This window comes from Crocuta crocuta, unplaced genomic scaffold (genome assembly GCF_008692635.1).
Source record: "Crocuta crocuta isolate KB4526 unplaced genomic scaffold, BGI_CrCroc_1.0 scaffold27, whole genome shotgun sequence".
Lineage (NCBI taxonomy): Eukaryota > Metazoa > Chordata > Mammalia > Carnivora > Hyaenidae > Crocuta > Crocuta crocuta.
Window position 1 is genome coordinate 3,546,105 of NW_027532250.1, and position 20,570 is coordinate 3,566,674.

The 20,570-nt window shown below is 44.0% G+C and overlaps 1 protein-coding gene across 2 annotated transcripts in view; it reads right to left on the bottom strand.

Annotated features, from left to right (window-relative positions):
* Nucleotides 1-608: 608 nt before the first annotated feature.
* Nucleotides 609-20,570, bottom strand: part of DOK5 (docking protein 5) — a 53,599-nt gene continuing 33,637 nt past the window's right edge. For both annotated transcript variants that reach the window (XM_077778350.1, XM_077778351.1), the window contains exons 5-6: nucleotides 8,788-8,908; nucleotides 609-1,085 (exon numbers count right to left, since the gene is read on the bottom strand). In XM_077778350.1, the coding sequence (XP_077634476.1) occupies nucleotides 1,021-1,085; nucleotides 8,788-8,908 (186 nt within the window). In that variant the 3' untranslated portion in view covers nucleotides 609-1,020. The remainder of the gene's footprint in view (nucleotides 1,086-8,787; nucleotides 8,909-20,570) is intronic.

A 20,570-nucleotide genomic window follows, 5' to 3' on the forward strand; every position in this document is an offset into this window, starting at 1 on the left:
ACCCATTTAGCAGATGTCACTCTGTATTATAATTGCAACTTTGTTTCCTTGTCATACTCCTATGCACTTAAGAGTCCTTGGTGACAGGGCCTGCATCTCCTTATCCCTGGACCCTGGATCTATCTAGCACAGTGTCTGGAAGTAGAAGATGTTCAGTACAGACCTGCTTCACGAATGAGTGGGCAAATGTATAAATGGCTGCAAAGATATCACATGCAATGCCAGACCACACTCGTGGCTCCTAAGGAAGATATTCACATCCCTTCATAAATACTGCAAATATAAGAGAAAACCAGATAGTCAGAATCCAAAGAACATAGGGGTGAAGAATGCTCTTTTATTTTAAAATGTTTTATGAAGGTACTCCAAATAAAACAAAGGATTTTAAAAAAGGGAGGTGGGTGATTGGAGGAAGATCACGTGAGAGCAACATTATAACCCGGTAGAGAATACTAAAGGGCCCTTTGAAGGTATTCTTTAACCACATAGGTAAGAGTCAGTCAAAGCACTGATTTAACGTATTGGTAATATAATAAAAAATAACTTCCAGTAGTTAACCAGAACCATAACTTTAGTAACTAAGGAATACGGTATCAACAAATAACAAATAATGAAGAGCCATTTTATTGTCGGTACTGACTGTTACACAACTGAAACACTCAGCAGGGAAATCACAAGATCCACAAAGGGATAGATTCAGAGGAAGTGGAAAGGAGACGGTATCTACCATAGAAAATCATCTTGCGGCACTGACTCCTTTCTGTCCAGCTGTAAAAGAGGGAACAAAAAGTCCAAATCTATAGAGCATGTTTCAATCACACTAAGAGTTTTTAAAAAAGAAAAAAAAAAGAAAGAAAAAGACAAAATATTGCATTGCTGTTTCCCAATAACCACACAATTTGCCGGGGACTTTCAGATTCTTTCCTTCGTGGTTTCCCTCGCTGTCATCCTGCGGCCTGGGGGATCTGCGGCGGCGGACACATCCCAAGCGCATCCCACAACCACTCTGGGCAGCTCCTGTCAGTGCTCAGATCGATAGGCGGGAAAAGTCTCTGTTCGATGAAGCTTCAGAGGGCTGGCGACATCTTTTCCAAAAAAAGGAAAAAAAAAAGAATTTAAAAACGGCAGTTACATTTCAAGAAAGCTCCCCCCCCAATCAAATTAGCTAGCAACAAGTTTGTACGTAACAGAAACAAGTAATATACAACATGGGAATTTTTTCCCCCAGAGGCCATTCACAGTGATATGCAAATGAGAGTCAGGAGAGACTACATGATTACCATATCATTTGCATGTGGTCTTTGCACTGAGCTATCTTCAGACCACTAGCGGTGATATTCCTCTTTAGTTTTTAAAATTTTTCATCAACCCCGATATTCAGGGTATTTAAGGGAAATCAGAAGGAATCGTAGGACTATGAAATCTGTCCAGGACACTCTGGAAACCTGACCAGAAATGAGACAATATTATACTTAGACTTAGGGAATGTTGTTGTAAGGAGGACTCCCTAAAATCCACACATGCTTTATTATTTCAGGTTTAGGTTCCAAACCAAGAAAAGTGAAGCAGTCAGAAGGCGGCTCTAAGGGCCACCGTCAGCAGCCTTTGTGACCTAAGACAGGGGTGGCCAGCTTTCTCCATAAGGGGCCAGATACTAGGTGTTTCAGATTTTGCAGACTGTATAGTCTCACTGCAACTACTCAAGTCTGCTGCCTGTTGCACAAAAGCGACCCGGTGAATATGCGACGAATGCGCACGGATGTCCCGCAAAACCCTGTTAACAACAACAGACAGCAGACTGGATTTGGCCGGTTGGCAGACCTCGGGTTTGCCAATCCCCCCTGGACAGAGGGCTTGGTTGTTGTTTTTTTATACAAACAAGAGGCTTTACTGCCATCTGCTGGCTGGAAATTTTACCACAAGCTGGGAAATTCACGCTGCTGGCTAGGAGAAGCTCTCAAGCAGGAGCAGTGCAAACCCCACACAAGTGAGTAGAGAATTCCTGGTAACCAAGCGTGTGTGGGTCCAGCCCAGGTAACACAGCAACAGGGCTGCGCCTCGTGGAGCACCCACGCCCCACCGGAGGGGGAGACACAGAATCCGAAGCAGACTCCAGGCTCTGAGCTGTCAGCCGAGCTGAACTGGGGCTCAAACCCACAAACCGTGAGATCATGACCTGAGCTAAAGTCAGATGCTTAACCGACTGAGCCACCCAGGCGCCCCTAAAACAATGATGTTTTCAAATACTGTGCCAAGCAAAAAGGTTTGTGGTGACATTACTGTCACATTGTCACCAACAGCCCCGACCTCCATCAGACCTCAGTCAAGAACTTTTCTGACATAAGAAGTCATGGACTGGGATATTTGTAAGTCTCCAATCAGAACCATCATGAAATCTGCAGTTATACAGCCACTGGCACACAATCGCAGTGGTTAATATTAGAGCAGCTTGAATATTAAAATATCCCAAATCCCAAAAGACTGTTTCTTCCAACCTGCTGACCATTTTGAACACAAGTTCTATTTTCTTTTCAATACACATACATGCACACGCATGTGCGCACACACACACACACACACACATACGCACCCACACATGCTATATAACACACACAAACTGGGTTAATGAGCTTGAATACTACAGGGGCACCTGGCTGGCTCAGTCGGTAGAATATCTGACTCTCGATCTCAGGGGCATGAGTTCAAGCCCCATGCTGGGTGCAGAGATTACTCAATGAGTTTGAGAACTACAGGTGAACATCCTGTTACGTATTTGTTACAGTCTGATAAAAATTCCCAAAGGAAGCAGACCGTGTACAAACAGCATCAATGCAAAACCCAAATCAAGTACAAAGCCCTTCCTGAACCTTCATCTGTGGCTCCTTAGACTGCAAAGGTTTGTGAATAAAATGAATGAGTGTCCACTTGGGGTCAACTTGCAGTGAAACCCCCTGCAGTTTCTGTCATGCTGGCGAACTGACTCTGGCTTGGTGTGAATGCTATTTTTAGCGTAAAGACAGGTGACTCAATCACATTTTTTGCAGTTCACACAAAGATCATGAGCTGGTACCGACCTGTAGACCCCATCTGGTCCCAGATCTGTCCTCTGGCCTGCACACATCATAACGCATTTGGAATTGACGGCTAATATTTAAGTAAACTCAAAATTTCCATAAAGGTGCTGATTTCCCTGTTCTCCTGGAAAACTGGAAAACACACGGCTCCAATCTTCTGCCCCAGGGTCCCTGTGATTTCCCAGGGACCACACCACACCCATCCGTGCCCTGTTCCACTATTTGTACAGCCTCTCTGGCCCAGATAGATGTGAGAGTTTGACACCTTCATTTATTTGTTACCTTTGGACATTTGTTCAGATCTTAATCTACTCTCTCTTAACCGATGCGCATACCATGTATGTGACTATGTTAGAATTAAGATTGAAAAAGACAATGGTGACTTCTCTGAAGCAGCCACTTGCTTTAGGAACCGACATCCTTAAATATGTAAATCGCATGGGCTGGAACCCATCGTCTCGAGGGGCTGTTTCCATTGTAGGGTGTGTGCCTTGGAAACAGCTATGGTGGCTGGATTTCTTCTCATGGGTAAGAATATATGAAAAAAGAAAGAAAGTTTTAACTCCAGTCCCTCCCTGCACTAGCCACGCCATCTTAAGTAGGTACTTGACCTCCAAGGGTCTCAGGTTCCGCATGCACTGAAATGGAGAACACAGTCCTCCATCTGGCTCTTGCCAAATCAAACCATTGCTGGGAGAACCAGACGAGGCAACATGCTGGTTGCCCCGGAGAGTGTGACACAAACACTGGGTGCCAATCTTTGATTTCCTAAAGTAACCTAAAGTCAAATCTGATTAATGACGTGCACGCCTATTTTCTTCTTGGTTTTAAACACGTGATGCTCTCATTCAAGGCAATAGCAACAGAAGGATTCAGGAAATATTGAGTAATGGAGCACCCTTGGAGTAAGGGTAAGGATTCCTGAGACGATAACTTTGAGAAGGAGGTGATGGTTGTGAAGGGCACCCACTGAAGCTGACGCACCCGCTGTCTCCTATCACTGCTCAGGCACCAGCCACACTGCTTCCGTTTTGGTCTTTGCCCCGGCCCATTTCTGTCTCGGGACCTTTGCACTTGCTGAGCTCCCTTTGGAGAATCTTTTCCTTGGATCCCAGAATGGCTGCTTCTCCGCAGAGTGCAAGTCTCGACATAAATGCTGCAGGCTCCTGTGCCCACCCCACCTAAAGAAGCCCCTTTTGTCTTCTGATCCTTCCCAGACCAACAACTCTGCTTCACCACTCTCCATCACAAATAACACTACCTTTTCAATGTGACCAAATTTGATATTAAATACATTTGTGTAATTCCTGCCTGTGAGTCTGTTAGACTTTAAGCTTTGGGAGGGCAGGAGCATGCCTGTCTAGCAGCCTGTGTGTCCCCCCCACCACTTAACATAGTGCTTGGCATAAAGCTGATGCTCAAGAACATTCACCGACTGAATGAGAGTTCGTGGATGAATGAATAGAGAAATAAAGACCTCACTTACCAGTTAGGTGACCTTGGACACACTACTAACCCTTCAAATTCTCAGTTGCTTAGTTGCTAATGAAAATAATATACTCTCACAGGGTTATTTTAAGGACTAAGTGAGATCATGCATGGCAAGAACTTAGGGGCAAAGCCTGGCATACAGCAGGTCTTCAAGAAAGGGTATCTTTCTAAAAAACACTCAGTTTGTCTTATCTGCCTTGTGAGGAACGAATTTAGCACTTCACCAGTGGTACCTTAGTGCTTGTTTACGTAAAAAAAGGAGGGAAGAGGTTTCATGTTCAAATAAGTTTGCCGAGCGCTGCTTTCAACAAGATTAAACGGATTGTTTATGACGGGACATCTCAAAATTGTGAAAATAGTGACTGGCATTCTTAATCTCTAAGAAGGAGAATTTAACTGAACATGTAGCATCTCCCCCAAACTTACTGGACCACAGCACTATTTTGGGAAAGGGCCATCTCTACCCGGGTTAGTACTCCACAGAACACAACTGGGAAAACACCACTCTGTGGTTATTTTATATGACACAGTCCTGAAAGAGTCCTGAGAATACAGGACTCATAAATGCTTCTCTTTCATAAATTTCTTCCAGTTTTCGTGATACATCTTTTACATGTTGCTTCTGTATATGCTCAACCCTAGAAGGGAATTTCTATATGAAAATTAAAAATGGGGCAGGAGAAGGAGTGATAGTGGATTAAATATGACTTCATATGCCCAGCATGTGACATGTGTCATGTGTCAAAGTCAGCACCTTTTCTCTGCTTAAGGCAGTTATGGTAAGATAATAATTCCAAAACCAACCAGCAGGTGGCTCTGCAGGACTAAATTCGGAGAGGAATTTAGCAAGTTCTCAAACCAGATGGACAAATTCCCCCATAAGGGTCTATATGCTTTCCGAGATTAACCTCCAGACCACAGGAAGTCATCTTGAAATAAGCCCAGACAAATGAGCTGTCCAGGGGAATCCCAACTCATAAGAATAACCAAACCAAGAGGAAATGATGTGCCATGTAACCTCAGGTAACAGGGTAATGATGTCATTAATTTTTTCCAGTTTCAGCATTAATCCGGGGGTGGGGAAAGGGAAGGAAGAAATGAAACAATAGATGAACTTATCCTATTTGTCATGTAAGTGACCACCTTGGATAAACAAGACCAATTTTAGGTAGTCTGAGAAAAAAAAAAAGTAAGGTAACAAATTACTGGTAAACTGAGTCCCACACTACACACAGACCATAGATTGGGATTGCATTTCAGTGAGTACTGGTGACTCAAAAGCAATCCATAAGCTAAAATAGACAGACGGACACAGAACATGCAGGTGAAGAAATCTCTCAGTAAACATTGGTGCAAATTACGTATCAAAAGAAAACACATGAAACAGAGGTATGTGAAAGCAAATAGTCTGTGAAAATAACTGTTACAAAAACTTAAAGCCAAAAAAATAAATAATTTTGAAGCAGTTACAAAGCCACTTTTATGCATACATATAACATAAGATACTAGGATATTTTACCAACTCTGCAAAACAGGAAAACCGTAAGAACTCAAATGGAAATGTGTGTTCAATGAAGATCATACTACGTGACCAAAAGCAGACAACAGAAGTTTTAACAATCATCTTCAAAGCCGAGAAGACAATCATCTTCAAAGTCCTATAGATTATCATTACAAAGTTTGATAACCCATCATGTGGGGGAGAAAATCTGTGGTATTCATTCTCATTCTGATCGGTGTCGCTTTCATTAGAAACCAAATCATCACTATTTTCAAATTACTGTTTTGTAACTACTATTACTGGGTTCCCTTGAAAAAATAAACCAAGAAACTTGAACCTAAGCTTACAATGATACCTCATTACTTCTGGGTGATGGATGATAGGGATAATTAATAATAAAGGGAATAAACCCAAGTTTAATTTTGATGAGCTGCTGGATCTGCAGCATGCTACTTTTGATACAAAGTAATGGGAACTTCTCAAAGAATGCAAATTTCTTTCTTTGCTGTGATGCTTTGTATTATGCTGCTCTATTTCCAGAAGTAACATTATCACCACTATTATTTTGGAATTAGTGGATTACTCATCTTTGACTATCATCCCAGACCCGTGAACAGTGGATGTATGGACCTCCAGCGATAATATGGGCTTTTTGCATACAAGTAAATTTTGTTTTTTACTTTACAAAATTTACAAAATTCGACAAATTTTGTTGTCGAAAAAAATGTGTCTGTATCCTTGAAATAGAGCTATTTTCTTCAGAGTAACCAGATGTACACATTGTCAGAATACTCAGGAATATTTTAAGAGCATACAAACAGTGTGTAACAGTATCTACAACATCCTCTTTTAACCTAAAAAGAAGTCTTAAAGTATTATTACACAATTGGGGTCCTGATAAGACCCTTGGGCTTCATCGTTTCTGACGAATGACTACTCATTTTGGTTAAGGATAGTTAGACTAGTTAAGGGTGGTAATGTGAGCATGCTCTGGGATGTTCACTAATAAATACTAAAACCTCAACATATCCCCAGCGTTCAGAACATCCTCACTCTCAGTGCATCTTTGCAAACACACTAATCTAGGGAAATCCTGAGATACATCAACTTTGATGCAAACTTCTCAAAGATCTAAGGCCACCAATCAATTTCCTCCCTACGAAGCCTCTATCACTTTGGTTCTCAACTCTGTTATACATTCCAGACACGCAGAATCCAAAAAGACAACCTTTTTTGGTAAAGATGATCTTGGTAAAGTTAGAAAGTCAAGTTACAAAGCAATTTGATAGCAATGTGTGAATTTATGTTATGCATACTCCTTTTAAGCTGTCAACAATTACTATTTATCTTCTGTATATTAAAATATAGATGGCCAGTTGCTATAATAGCATAAAGGCAGTGAAATACAATTTTCTTCACAAAAGTAAATCTATTTAAGTAGAAGAGATGACATAAAATTGAGTAATAGTACAAGGGGTGTGCAAGAGAGAAAAATGCTCATAATGCAATTCCAATATTGCAAAATTTCTGAACATGACATGGGGACAAGTGGTCTTTCTAACAACCTGATCTAACCCAACTCTCTCTCTGTGGGCACGTCCTGGAGCATGATTATTGGTTACTCACGGGCAGGGTCACTCACACAGCCACTCGGGATGTGGCCACGTGAAGGGCTGACAGGAAGGCTGAGTGATGAGGGAACAGGCAGCGCCACTTACGGCTCTGGTCAATAAGTCATCCTTATATTCATTTATGCAGCTCATTTCTGCACATGAACTAGGGGTGGTCAAGCACATGCCCTTTAAAGTTCTGGGATCTTCCAGCTCATCATGGAAAGTTCTTCAGCACGGATCCCCCCCCACAGGCCTGTTTACTTTTTATAAGTTACATACGAGGGGGCCTCTGGGTGGCTCAGTTGGTTAAATGTCCGACTTCGGCTTAGGTCATGATCTCATGGTTTGTGAGTTCGAGCCCTGTCAGCACAGAGCCTGCTTCAGATTCTCTATTCCCCTCTTTCTGCCCCTTCCCTACTGTTTCTCTCTCTCTCTCTCTCAAATTAAATAAACTTAAAAAGTTACATATGCATAAGCTATTCTTACACACTATGAAAAATAAAGGCAATATTTGAAAAGATAAGCAATGCCTGCTTTTTTTCTAATTGTCCCTACAGTCCCCACATGGGTTATTCTGTATACTGCTTCTGAGACCACTTTCTGGAAGACAGACTTCCTAGGATCTGCTTAGAGTCTGAGCAGAACCAGAACCCAGGATCCCAGCCCCATGCATTCCTTTCCAGCAGCACATGGTTCCAAAGTTTGGGCCTTCACAAGAATCACCTGGAGGCCTTGATGACATACGGATGGCTGGCTGGGCCCCGACCTCACGGTTCCAGATTCCGTAGGTCCCGGAAGAAGCCTGCAAATCTGCATGCCAGCAAGTTCCTAAGTGATGCTGATGCTGCTAGCGCTAAGTGCACTAGACTATTTCTCGAAGCGTGGACTGCAGCCCTCTGGCCCAGACCCTGTGCAGGTGTTTGACAGAAGTGCAGATTCCTTGACATCTAGGACCTCTGGAGTTGAGGACCCAAGAATCTGCACTTGAAACAATTTGCCCCTCACACTCTGATAGAGTACGTGCCCGGCAATGAGGCCCCAGTGGGGGCTCCGGCGGGAAGGGGACAGCCAGCCTGTGCGGGCCCCCTGCACATGGCCCTGTGCTTACCTTGCAGGCGGCAGAGCTGCCCCGCGCTGTGCTGACGCGTGATGTGCTGCCAGTAGGCGCTGCGGGGCAGGGGCACCATGGTGCTCAGCGAGGCGGCCCGCTCGCTCATCTTCATCTGGAGCTGCAGCCAAGAGAAGAAAGTGGAGCGTCAGCAACCCTGGGGCTGGAAAACACCGGACAGAGACCTGGAGAGCTCGTGGTCAGCACCATGGACAGCTGGTGTGCAAATCCGTGGGTGCTTCCCAGTGGGGGTGACGGCTGTTGTTTCTGCTTACTGGACAGCATCCCTTCTTCACCCTGCTGGCCACAGTGTGTCGCTTTCCCTCCGGGGAACCTCCCTCCAACTCAGCTCAATCCATCTAGTTGCAGGGAGGAGACCTCACCATTGATTCTAGGGGTGGTGTGGTGACCCAAGCCAGGACAAGAAGACATAACCCCTGGGAACATTTATTAGCACTTTTGCAAAGAGAGCATCAGTAGAGGTAAGCCAAGGGGTTTTGCCTGTTTTGTCCATGGCTTTCTCCCCCGGGTCTGAATGTTTCCTGGCAGATAGTAGATTGACGATAAAATGCATGTTGCATTGAACGATGGCTTCCTTGGGAGGTTGCTGAGCACAGGACAGGGGACAAGAGCCTGTCTTAGAATAACAGCGAGTGTGCCAGTCAATGAACTGGTTTACAGGAAGACAGCCAAGAAAAAGGGGTGACCTTGGATCCCACGTGAACCTGAAAACCAGCCCTGGACTTCTCAGTGATAGGAGCCAATTATCTCTTTTCAGTTTAAGCCGATTTGAATTCGGTATTCTGTCACCAGCATCAGAACAAAATGCTGCCTGCTCTTCCAAGCACCTGATTCTTGCTCCAGATACCGAGGGAGGAGAGGGGATGCCAGGCTCTTGGCCCAGGTCCTGGGGAGTCATCGGTGGCCTGTCTGACATACGGAGGAAACCGACCTTACACGGGAAGTTTCAGAGAGAAGGCGGCCTAGATGGACGGGCAGGAGTGACGTACAAGAACAGGGACACGGGAACAATAAGCCGGCAGCGCAGGAATGTGAGGGAGCCAGTCCTCGGCCACCCTCTCATCTCAGCCCGGGTCTCAAGGCAATCAGGTATGGTTTTATTACATGTTAATGGGAGAAGTGACTATTTGTGAGGTTTGATTCCCTGCAGTTGCCTGGATATCAAACAACCCACCTGTCTTATAAAGGTGCCCAGAAATACACAGAGTTGCACAAGGTACACTGTGGGACAGGGCTGCAAGCACAGAAAACTGGGGGCAGCTTGGGTCTCCATCACTGGGGACCCGGTGACGGGCACGGAGACATGACTGCACACTAGACAGCTGGGCACCAGGGGAAGGGAGATGGACCTCAACTAAAAAGGAAGCGTGTANCGTTAATGGGAGAAGTGACTATTTGTGAGGTTTGATCCCCTGCAGTTGCCTGGATATCAAACAACCCACCTCAGTCTTATAAAGGTGCCCAGAAATACACAGAGTTGCACAAGGTACACTGTGGGACAGGGCTGCAAGCACAGAAAACTGGGGGCAGCTTGGGTCTCCATCACTGGGGACCCGGTGACGGGCACGGAGACATGACTGCACACTAGACAGCTGGGCACCAGGGGAAGGGAGATGGACCTCAACTAAAAAGGAAGCGTGTACACATTGCACCATTAAGGAAACAGAGAGTTGCAGACCATTGTATTCTAGTGGAATGTTCTTTTAATTGCTCCGATGAGAAGCAGTTTTGTTAAATGCCTGTCACTTGCGTTGTAGGAGAGAGCATTCAGGACCTGCTCAGCACTTTCCTAGCACAAACTAGGCACAGGAAAAAATGGAGGGCATTAGTATTATTATGAATTGCAAGGTCCATTTAAAGATTTTTGAAAAAAATTTTTTTAGCGTATTTATTTTGAGAGAGAGAGAGAGAGAGCTCAAGCAGGGGAGGGGAAGAGAGAGGGAGAGAAAGACAGAATCCTAAGCGGGATCCACACTATCAGTGCAGAACCCAGCACGGGGCTTAAACTCACAAACTGTGAGATCATGACCTGAGCTAAAATCAAGAGTCAGATGCCTTGGTGGCTCAGTCAGTTAAGTGCCCAGCTTTGGCTCAGGTCATGATCTCATGGTTTGGTTGTGAGTTTGAGCCCCACCATCGGGCTCTGTGCTGACAGCTTGGAGCCTGGAGCCTGCTTTGGATTCTGTGTGTGTCATTCTCTCTGCCCTTCCCCTGCTCAAGTTCTCTCTCTCTTTCTCAAAAGTAAATAAACATTAAAAAAAAAAAAAACAAACGCTTAACCGGCTGAGCCACTCAGGCACCCCTAAAGACTTTTTTTAAAGAAAACTCTCCATTCTGCACACCTGATCAGCACGGTGCATCCAAGCCTAATATCTGTCCATCTCTTTCAGTGAGGCCAAAACAATATGAGGCTTCATACCTCAGAGAACAAAACTCATTGTAGTTGATGAGATTAAACTTGAAGAAAAGATGATCACCACTTATTCCCAAGATAATTTAATTTATATGTGTTGCATTTACATGCAATGGATTGAATTCTCAGTCCTGTCACAATAGGATAATTAGCAAAATGTGTCCCCAGGTAGAATTAGATAGCACCAGGTTTCATGGGTACATTTTTTCCTAAACATATCCTGTTACATCAAAAGGGCAAAAAGCCGAGAACAAAGCTAATAGAGAAGTTCTAGTGCGGTTGTTTCTCTATTTCTGTACACATGGAGGTCTCATAGCTTACGAGCAAAAGCCAAAAAGAAGAAATCGATTGAGAAGTGACTTCCAGTGACATTGAACCTCATTTACGCAGAATGTAAATATAAATAAACAAAAGGAGGAAAAGACGTGGCTTTCCAAGGTACTGATTCCTGGATTTTTCTTTTTCTTTTTTTTCAAAACAAATTTTAATGTGTTTTATTTATTTCTGAGAGAGACAGAGACAGCGTGAACAGGGGAGGGTCACAGAGAGAGGGAGTCACAGAATCCTAAACAGGCTCCAGGCTCTGAGCTGTCAGCACAGAGCCCGACACGGGGCTTGAACCCATGAACCATGAGATCATGACCTAAGCTGAAGTCGGACGCTCAACCAACTGAGCCACACAGGCACCCCATGGATTTTTCTTAATAAAAAGTGATTATAGTTGATATTCTAAAAAATTTAATACAAAGGAAACATTTGGGAAAATGCCATCACTTCAAATTGGTCACTCCAGTACTGTGAATGTATCTCTGCAGGCCGGCATGATTTGCCTGTATTTTTAGAAAGCTTATCTAGGAACAAGAAGGCAATAACACCAAACTCTTGTTTTCTAGAGAACATTACAAAGCTGGGCTTTCTATTTCTTCCTCAACCCTTTGAAAGATGACCATAGTTTATGAAAGGGGCATTTTCATGGTCTTTGGAGAAAAAAAAAGATGAAAACAGTGTTATTTAACAATGCAACCCTTTAAGCCGTTGGATGAGATGTCTATCAGGAAAGTTCCCGCCCTCATTCTTTATTGCTGCTTTAGGTACTCTGAGCCTTGACCTCAACACCCAGTGCCAGAGGGCGTGAATATACCGCAGGTGGAAGTGGAGAGTAACACTACGTCTTTGGAGCAGTTAAAATCGGGTCATGTAGGTTATCTGGAGAGAAAGATTGTATTCTTCCCCTCCTCCTTTTTCTTTTTCAAACTTTTATATAGTTTTTTTTCTTTTATAAAAATCATAGTCGTTTTACAGTTAAGAAGTAAAAAATAAAAATTACCCCAAACCACAAAAATTTAAAGGATAGCTATTTCTGTTATTGCGTAACATGGATATTTCTGGAAAAACCTCCTGATCTGCAAAACTGTTGGGAAAATCAGTTTAGGGGAAGATCCTTCGGGACGTTCGGCCATTTTCAAACCAGAGTCCTCGCGGCTCCCAGGGGCAGCTTGGAGGCTGGAGGCTGTGCAGGGGTTATTAAAGAAACATGGAAAAACATTTGGTAAGAAATGCTGCTGGCTTCAGAAGTCCAGGCTATGAAGACGGAACATAGGCTCCTCCCAAAAGGTGGACGTGGCTGGACGTGTGGCCACGTGAACAAGAGCTGGGGAAGGTGGGGATGCACCTCTCTGCCTGGAGCCTCTGGTGCCTCTGCTCACTTCTTTCTTTCTTTCTTTTTTTTAAATGCTTATTTATTTTGAGAGAGAGAGAGCAAGAGAGCATGAACAGGGGAAGGGAAGAGAGAGAGAGAGAAAGAGAGAGAGAATCCCAAGCAGGCTCCACACTGACAGCACAGAGGCTGATGTAGGACTCAAACCCAGAACGGTGAGATCATGACCTGAGCCGAAACCAAGAGTCAGAGGCCTAACTGACTGAGCCCGCAGGGGTCCAGCCTCTGCTCATTTCTTATCTTCTTACATTGTAGGTGGTAGAGGCCTTATCTATGCAGTAGTTTACTGAGGGCTTTTTCCCTTCCCACTAAAGGTTATAATGCCACTCCTGCTATTCTGGGCTTCCCTTGCCTGGAAAAAAAAATGTTTTTTTGCACCAACACGCTTTGATATTAGAATGAATCATTCTCCAATTTCTCAAATGCACCTGAGCTCACTGTGAATACAGAAATGGTGCTTTAAGTAGAACCACATCCCGTATCTGAGGGTCTTGTCCTCACCTTTCCACTAAATAGGTAACCTTGAACTCTATTTAAAAAAAAACAAAAACAGAAAAATTATCCAAATCATCCATCCATTTTGCATAGTGCAACTATGAGGAAAATTTAATGCAATCACAGAACATTAAAGCACAGGAATATCTCACCCAGTCTGTGAAAACAGCCAAAAAACTAAGCCCCAAGCTCACACAGCAAGGTGGCAGCAGGTTCCTGCTTCCCAGGCCCTGAACCTCCGTCTCTCAGGACCTCCTGACAGGCACCTATTTGTTCTCTGTGCTTATTCAAGTTCAAGGTTAGGTAAATTCCAGCTGCCTCTTAAAACCATGGTTGCCAAGTGGGGAACAGTCTTTACATGTGCTCATAAACGTTTGTCTGATTTTTCCAGAGATGATGAGCTTATAAGGTTTGGTCACCTGATCAATAAATGGAAAGTACATTTATTCAGCTTGTCATCAAATACTTGTTGACTTTGAGGCACCGTCTATAACCTCAAGGAGCGTTTGTCCAAGACAGTACAATAAAGGCCAAGACAGAGGCCATCAGGGAAAGAAAAGAGAGGGGCATAAAAATCAGAGCAGCAGGTAGGGACGCCTGGGTGGCTCAGTCAGTTAAGCGTCTGACTTCAGCTCAGGTCATGATCTCACGGTTCATGGGTTCGAGCCTGGCATCGTGCTCTCGGCTGACAGCTTGGAGCCTAGACCCTGCTTCAGATTCTGTGTCTCCCTTTCTCTCTGCCCCTCCCCACTCCTCCCCCACTCATACTCTGTCTCTCTCAAAAATAAACATTAAAAAAAATTCTGAGCAGCGCCAGTGCCCACAGGAAGCAGTCAGAGAGGAATCCCTAAGGGAGCCACCACCCACACAGTCTCACCCCCTGCAGTCTCCCCTGGGGTCACTGAGATTCACTGCATACTTAGCACATCTCCCAGACTACCTCAGTCCGCAGAAGGGCTGCAGGATGTTTGAGGTCAGACTAGGCATCCTTAGCTGTGGCTTCAAAATGTTAGACTCTTAGGATGCCTGGGTGTCTGCCACACTAGCAGATCTGGGGATGACATGCCCCATGCATAGGGAACAATGACGGTGGTCAGTGCAAGGCAGTCCTGTGTACAGCTTGAAGAAGGCAGAGTGAGTATGTACCCAACACTTGTTAGAAGATCAGTGGCTGGGGACGCCTGGGTGGCTCAGTCAGTTAAGCATCTGACTCCTGATTTGGGCTCAGGTCATGATCTCACAGTCATGGGATTGAGCCCCGCATCAGGCTCTGCGTGCGCAGACAGTGCAGAACCTGCTTTGGATTCTCTCTCTTCCTCTCTCTATGCTCCTCCCCCACTTTCTCTCTCTCAAAATAAATAAACTTCAAAAAAAAAAAAAAAAGATCAGTGGCCAAAACCCAGAATTTTAGAACCAGAAGAGAATTTTGTCATTTGTTTTGCTCACTGATGTAGTCTCAGCTCTCAGAACAGGGCCTGGTAAATAGCAGATGCTCGGTAAACACTCGTAGAGTAAAAGAATGAGTCCAATCAATAAAGCGGTAGAGCCGGCTCAAACCAGCTTGCAAAAGCCAAGTCTTGCATTTTCAGGCATTTTGTGAGCCGGCTGTTAAATACAGCCATCAATAAAAATTACATTACATAACCTACAGTGAAATAAATGATATATAAATCATATATACAATTGTATACATGTTATTCGAGTAATAACACAGGTATTATTGAAAACTCATCACTTCCTGATTATTTTACTATCCCCTATGAGCTGGGATTATTTGGGACTGTTACATCCACTTGAGAGACACACTAAAATCAAATTCCCAGTTTTGTGTACACACTTTGCCAGCACATGAGTGAGTCCAACCCATAAGTGTAAAAGAAGGGCCCGCCAGCCAAACTCGGAGTACAAACAGGCTGTGTGTGATGTGTGTGCCTCATTACTTCAATTCTCTCATCTGCTGCATGCCTACCTTCCTGTCACGAGTCAGCTCAGGGCCCCTCATCATTTCCTCATGACCTGAAGGGCTCCTTGCAGACATCTCATGCTCTGTTCTTATTTCTAGCATTTCATTGTTTTGTTGATAGCTGCTTGACTACCTCACCGCTACTGTAGACCATGAACTCATGGAAAGTGGTGAGTAAATATTTTAGCTACATATCCCTAACATCTCACTAAGGCCTCCTGCAGCTTCACAAATACAGAATTGATGATGGATGGATGGATGGATGGATGGATGGATGGATGGATGAACGAGCCCCACTTTTGCCCAGGTAATAGGGAATAGTTTTCAGAAATCAATCCTAATCAATCCAGTCAATGAGAAGCACCATTAGCCCAAGGCTGGATTCATGCTGAAGCCCTAGGTCCAGGTTAAATTAACACGCCTTTCACTGGCTATGGGGGACGTGGTAATAAGACTCAGCTTCTTTCCACTTTGCCTATGCACAGATGCACAATTGGCCAGGACAGCCCAGTAGCAGGGGAGTTCAGCTCAACACATGTATTCATTCTACTAGCAGTGTTAGCTCTAGGTCCCACCAGGGAAGAAAGATAGGCTTCGGGAAAGTCAAGCAAATGCCTTCTTGTACTTTAACACTCGAACTTTCTCCCTCAACAGCAGGGATGTCCAGAGGTCTCTCCCTCACCCAGCCTAAGTGAGTGCTGACTCAACCCATCAATAGTGGAGGCTGACTGGGTTTCGAAGACGCAAAAGCACTGTGTTGCTGGGAACAGCAAATGGCCACAGATGGAGTCAGGGACTGTGCTCCAGTTCAAGCTGTGTCCCATAGGGACCACGTGATATGGGACACACCCTCTTCTTGTTTGAGCCTCAAGGTGTCCTTTCTCACAGAACTTCCCTTTTAATGAGATAAAGAAATGAAACACATAAAAAACAATCAGACTGCCATGAAAAGGAATGGGGTCCTTATACCTGCTACCACATGGATGAATCTGAAAACAGGATGCCCACTGAGTGAAGCCAGTTGCAAAAGACTGTATACTGTATGAGTTCATTTATGTGAAATGTCCAGAACAGGTAAATCCAGAGAGAAAGAGAAAGTAAATTAGTGGTTGCCTATGGCTGGGCAGGTGTTGGCTAAAGGAGATGGGCTTCCTTTTGGGGTGATGAAAATATTCTGGATTTGATTGTAGTGATGGATACAACTCTGTGAATATACTGGAACCATTAAATTGTGTAGCTGAAAGGGTGTATCGTATTGTATAATGTGAATTATGTCTCTGTAAGCTGTCATCAGAACAATAAAATCAGATAGTAGTATGTGCTATGCAGACTATTAAAAAATGCATGATTGGGGCACCTAGGTGGCTCAGTTGGTTGAGCATCTGATGCTTGATTTTGGCTCAGGTTCCCATGGAACCCTCGGTTTAACTCCGTATATACAAACCAACTTATTTTCTACAGCTATTTTAAGCACAAAGTGTGGGCAAAGTTGAGTCAGAGGGACAATTCAAGAGAGAAAAAGTTAAAACTGTGTTCCCCCAAAAAGCCAGAATCTCAATGCCTCCTTTATCCCACTCAACGCTCAGCCTTATTCACACGACCCTCCATGTCCACTGACATTCTCCATTTGGCTCCCTGAACTACGTACGCCTTCTGATTCTGCCTACTTATTCTCCTATGAGAAGAATATTTGAAAATATGCTCTACCTCGACTTTCCTGGTCCTGGGGTAACAGTTCAACTTCAGCAAGCCTAAGAATCACCTGGAGGGCTCACTCAGATGCAGATTCCTGGGCCCCACCCACCAGGAATTTGTATTTCTACCAAGTTTCCAGATGGTTCTGATCTTACTGGTCCCATGACCGCCCTTTGAGAACCACTGCCCTGTGTCCTTTGGACCAATCATTCTGGGGCGGGGGGAATTTTTTTTTCATACTGTGGTAAGAGCCCAAACCTGGACAAAATCAGGGTTAAAGTCTGGAATCTGCCACTGATAACTGCATGACTATAGGTTAGTTAATTAACCTCCTTTGCGCCTTAATATCTCATCAGTAAAAAAGAGAGAAAAACAGCTTCTACTTCACAGGTAATTTTAAGAACATACATGACTTACGGTGGGGTTTCATAAATTTAGCAATATTGTATTTAACCCCGTATCCATCAAAATACTGTCTTTAGCAAGAGTTTCTGGAAAAGGTCCTAAGAGAAACATTCACATCTTCTTTTTAAACCTAAACATTTGATATTGGACTGTTCCCGGTTTGAGGACAGAAGCTTTAAAAAGTTTTCAGGAGGGGCGCCTGGGTGGCTCAGTCGGTTAAGCATCCGACTTTGGCTCAGGTCATGATCTTGCGGTTCATGGGTTTGAGTCTGCGTGGGGCTCTGTGCTGACAGCCAGCTCAGAGCCAGAAGCCTGCTTAAGATTCTGTGTCTCCCATTCTCTCTGACCCTCCCCTGCTCACGCTCTCTCNTCAAAAAATCAAATGTGCTTAGAGAACATATTTAATCACCTGATTCCAGCTGGTATACAATGAATTCAGTGAATATAGGCATGAATAAGCTCTTAGCGTAGGCATGGAGTAATTGTAGGAGAAGAAAATCCAGAAGCTCTAGAGCCCCCCTAAACCAAAGTCTGCCCCTCCCCCACCTCGGGGAGCATACATTTTCCCGGCCAGCTCTCCCTTTAGATCTGGTAGGATTTTGCTTAGCACCTAAAAGGGGGTGAGGGGGGGTCCACATTTTCGTGATGCTTATGGTCTTGTAATAAATTGTATTTACAAGTCATTTTTAATTTGTAATAAATTGTGTTCCTTCTCTTCTAGTACTGATATATTTTTATTATGTTCAAGAAATATGCAAAAGAATATGTGTGTATTTAACACAAACTGCACAGTTGTTTATATGCTGTGAAACCATCTTCTTTTTCACAGTTAATATATTGTGAACATACCTTAATGTTACTACACGCTACTATCTTGTACAAGGCCATTTTAATGTGTGTCATAGCCCATCCTTTGTGGGTGCCACTCTTTACTTGTTCATTTCCCTAGCCATTTCTTAAAAATGTTTATTTATTTTGAGAGAGACCACAAGCAGGGGAAGGGCAGAGAGAGGGAGAGAGAGAATCCCAAGCAGGCTCCACATTCAGTGCAGAGCCCGACTCGGGGCTCGATCTCACGACCATGAGATCATGACCTGAGCCGAAATCAAGATGCTCAACTGACTGAGCTGCCCAGGAGCCCCCTCCCTGACCATTTAAAAACAATTTTTTAAAATGTTTTTATTTATTTCTGAGAGAGAGAGAGACAGCGTGAGCAGGGGAGGGTCAGAGAGAGAGGGAGACACGGAATCTGAAACAGGCTCCAGGCTCTGAGCTGTCAGCACAGAGCCCAACACAGGGCTTGAACCCACAAACCGTGAGATCATTACCTGAGCTGAAGTCGGATGCTTAACCGACTGAGCCACCCAGGCGACCCCCTGATCATTTTTTTAATTTATCAGATGAGATCGTGGAATTCAATTCTGACCCACTCTCCTTTGTAACATTTTTTTTTCTGCTAACCACAATCAACACCATTTCTAATCAACACCTTTCTGATAGCCACTATTTAAATGAATTTTAAAATTTAATTTAAATTTACATGTCAAATTGGATCTTAGAATGACTCAAAAATTATTTTTAGATTGTACAACATCAGAAAAGTAGATAAGCAGATAATTTTTTTTCTTAAAAGAATAAAAAATTGAAAGCAGTCTTATCTTCACATTACTGTGCATCCATACAACAGACGTATCTGTAGCCATTATAAAGAAAAAAAGTAGACAGATCTTTGCGAAGCGATTTTGAAACAATCCTAAAAACAATGGGACACAATTACTTATCTACACGTGCACACAGGGACAGCTCATCACTGGGGTTTAAGTAACATCTGTCCACATCCTGATGCTTTTCAAATGGATACCGGTAACTCCAATCTGTCCCCAAAACCCCAGACTTGTGTACTGAACAACCCACGTCTACCTATGTGCTTAGTAGGCATCCCTCACTGAACATGTACAAACCTGAACTGCCTTTCTGACTGTTCCCTCCCTCCAATCTCTTCCCCTTTTAGATCAATAGGTCTTCCATTCTACCCGTTGCTCTGTTTAAGACAGAAGAAGGTGAAAAAATCTGTGAGGCTACCTTCTCGAGTCTATCCTGGAAGATGGCTCATCCACCAGCAAATCTTGGTTTTCCAACCTTCAGACTGTGTTGCGAATCCCCGCTTCTCACCACGTCCAGCCCGCCATGTTGGTCCACGCCGTGGCACTCACCAAGACACCAAGATGGCTGAAATAGCTCCCTGATGTGTTCTCTTGCTGGACTCTTATCCCACCTACCACGAATCTTTTCCAAATAGCTGCCAGGGAGGTCCTTTCAAAAGTGAAATCAGCATACCCGACCTTTCTCAATACCTTCCAATGACTTCCCCACCCACCCCAAGAAAAATCCAAAGTCTTTATCACGCCTACAAGGTCACCCAGTTCCTGCTTCTAGCTACTTCTAGACCATCCCTCTTACTCCTCTTCCCACCACTTTATTTACTTCAAAATCACAGCCTCCTTGACCTTGAACATGCAAAGCATGAAATGGCCTCAGGACCTTTGCACTTAAGGTCCCCTCCGCCTGGAACAGTTGGCCCTCAGAAATTTTCAAGGCTTACACCCTCCTTCCTCAGCTCTTTGCCAGAGTATCACCCAATCAGAGCGGCAAACCCCCATCATTCTCTCCTGCTTTACACTGCAGTGTTCTTCACAGCATCCACCGCCTCCTGTTACGGATTTATACGTCTGTTGTTGATTGTCTATCCCCCACAACAACATAGAAATTCTTTGAAGACGAGGACTGATTCTTGTTCTCTGCTGTACTCCTGCCTTCTAGAATAGGGCCTGCCAAAAAGTAGACACTCGCATTTGTAGAATGAATGAATGTAGTAATAAAAATAGACATGTTTTATGTCTAGTTAAGTGATACTCATTCTGGAAGGATACAAAAGAATCCCGCAAAGTTTACTTTGGAGAACGTCAACTGGGGGTCTGGGGTGAGAATGCACAGGAGAGAGACTTATTTTACCTTCCGGGTCTTCAAGCAATATTTACATTTTATATCATGTGCAAATCAAATCCTTAATCCCA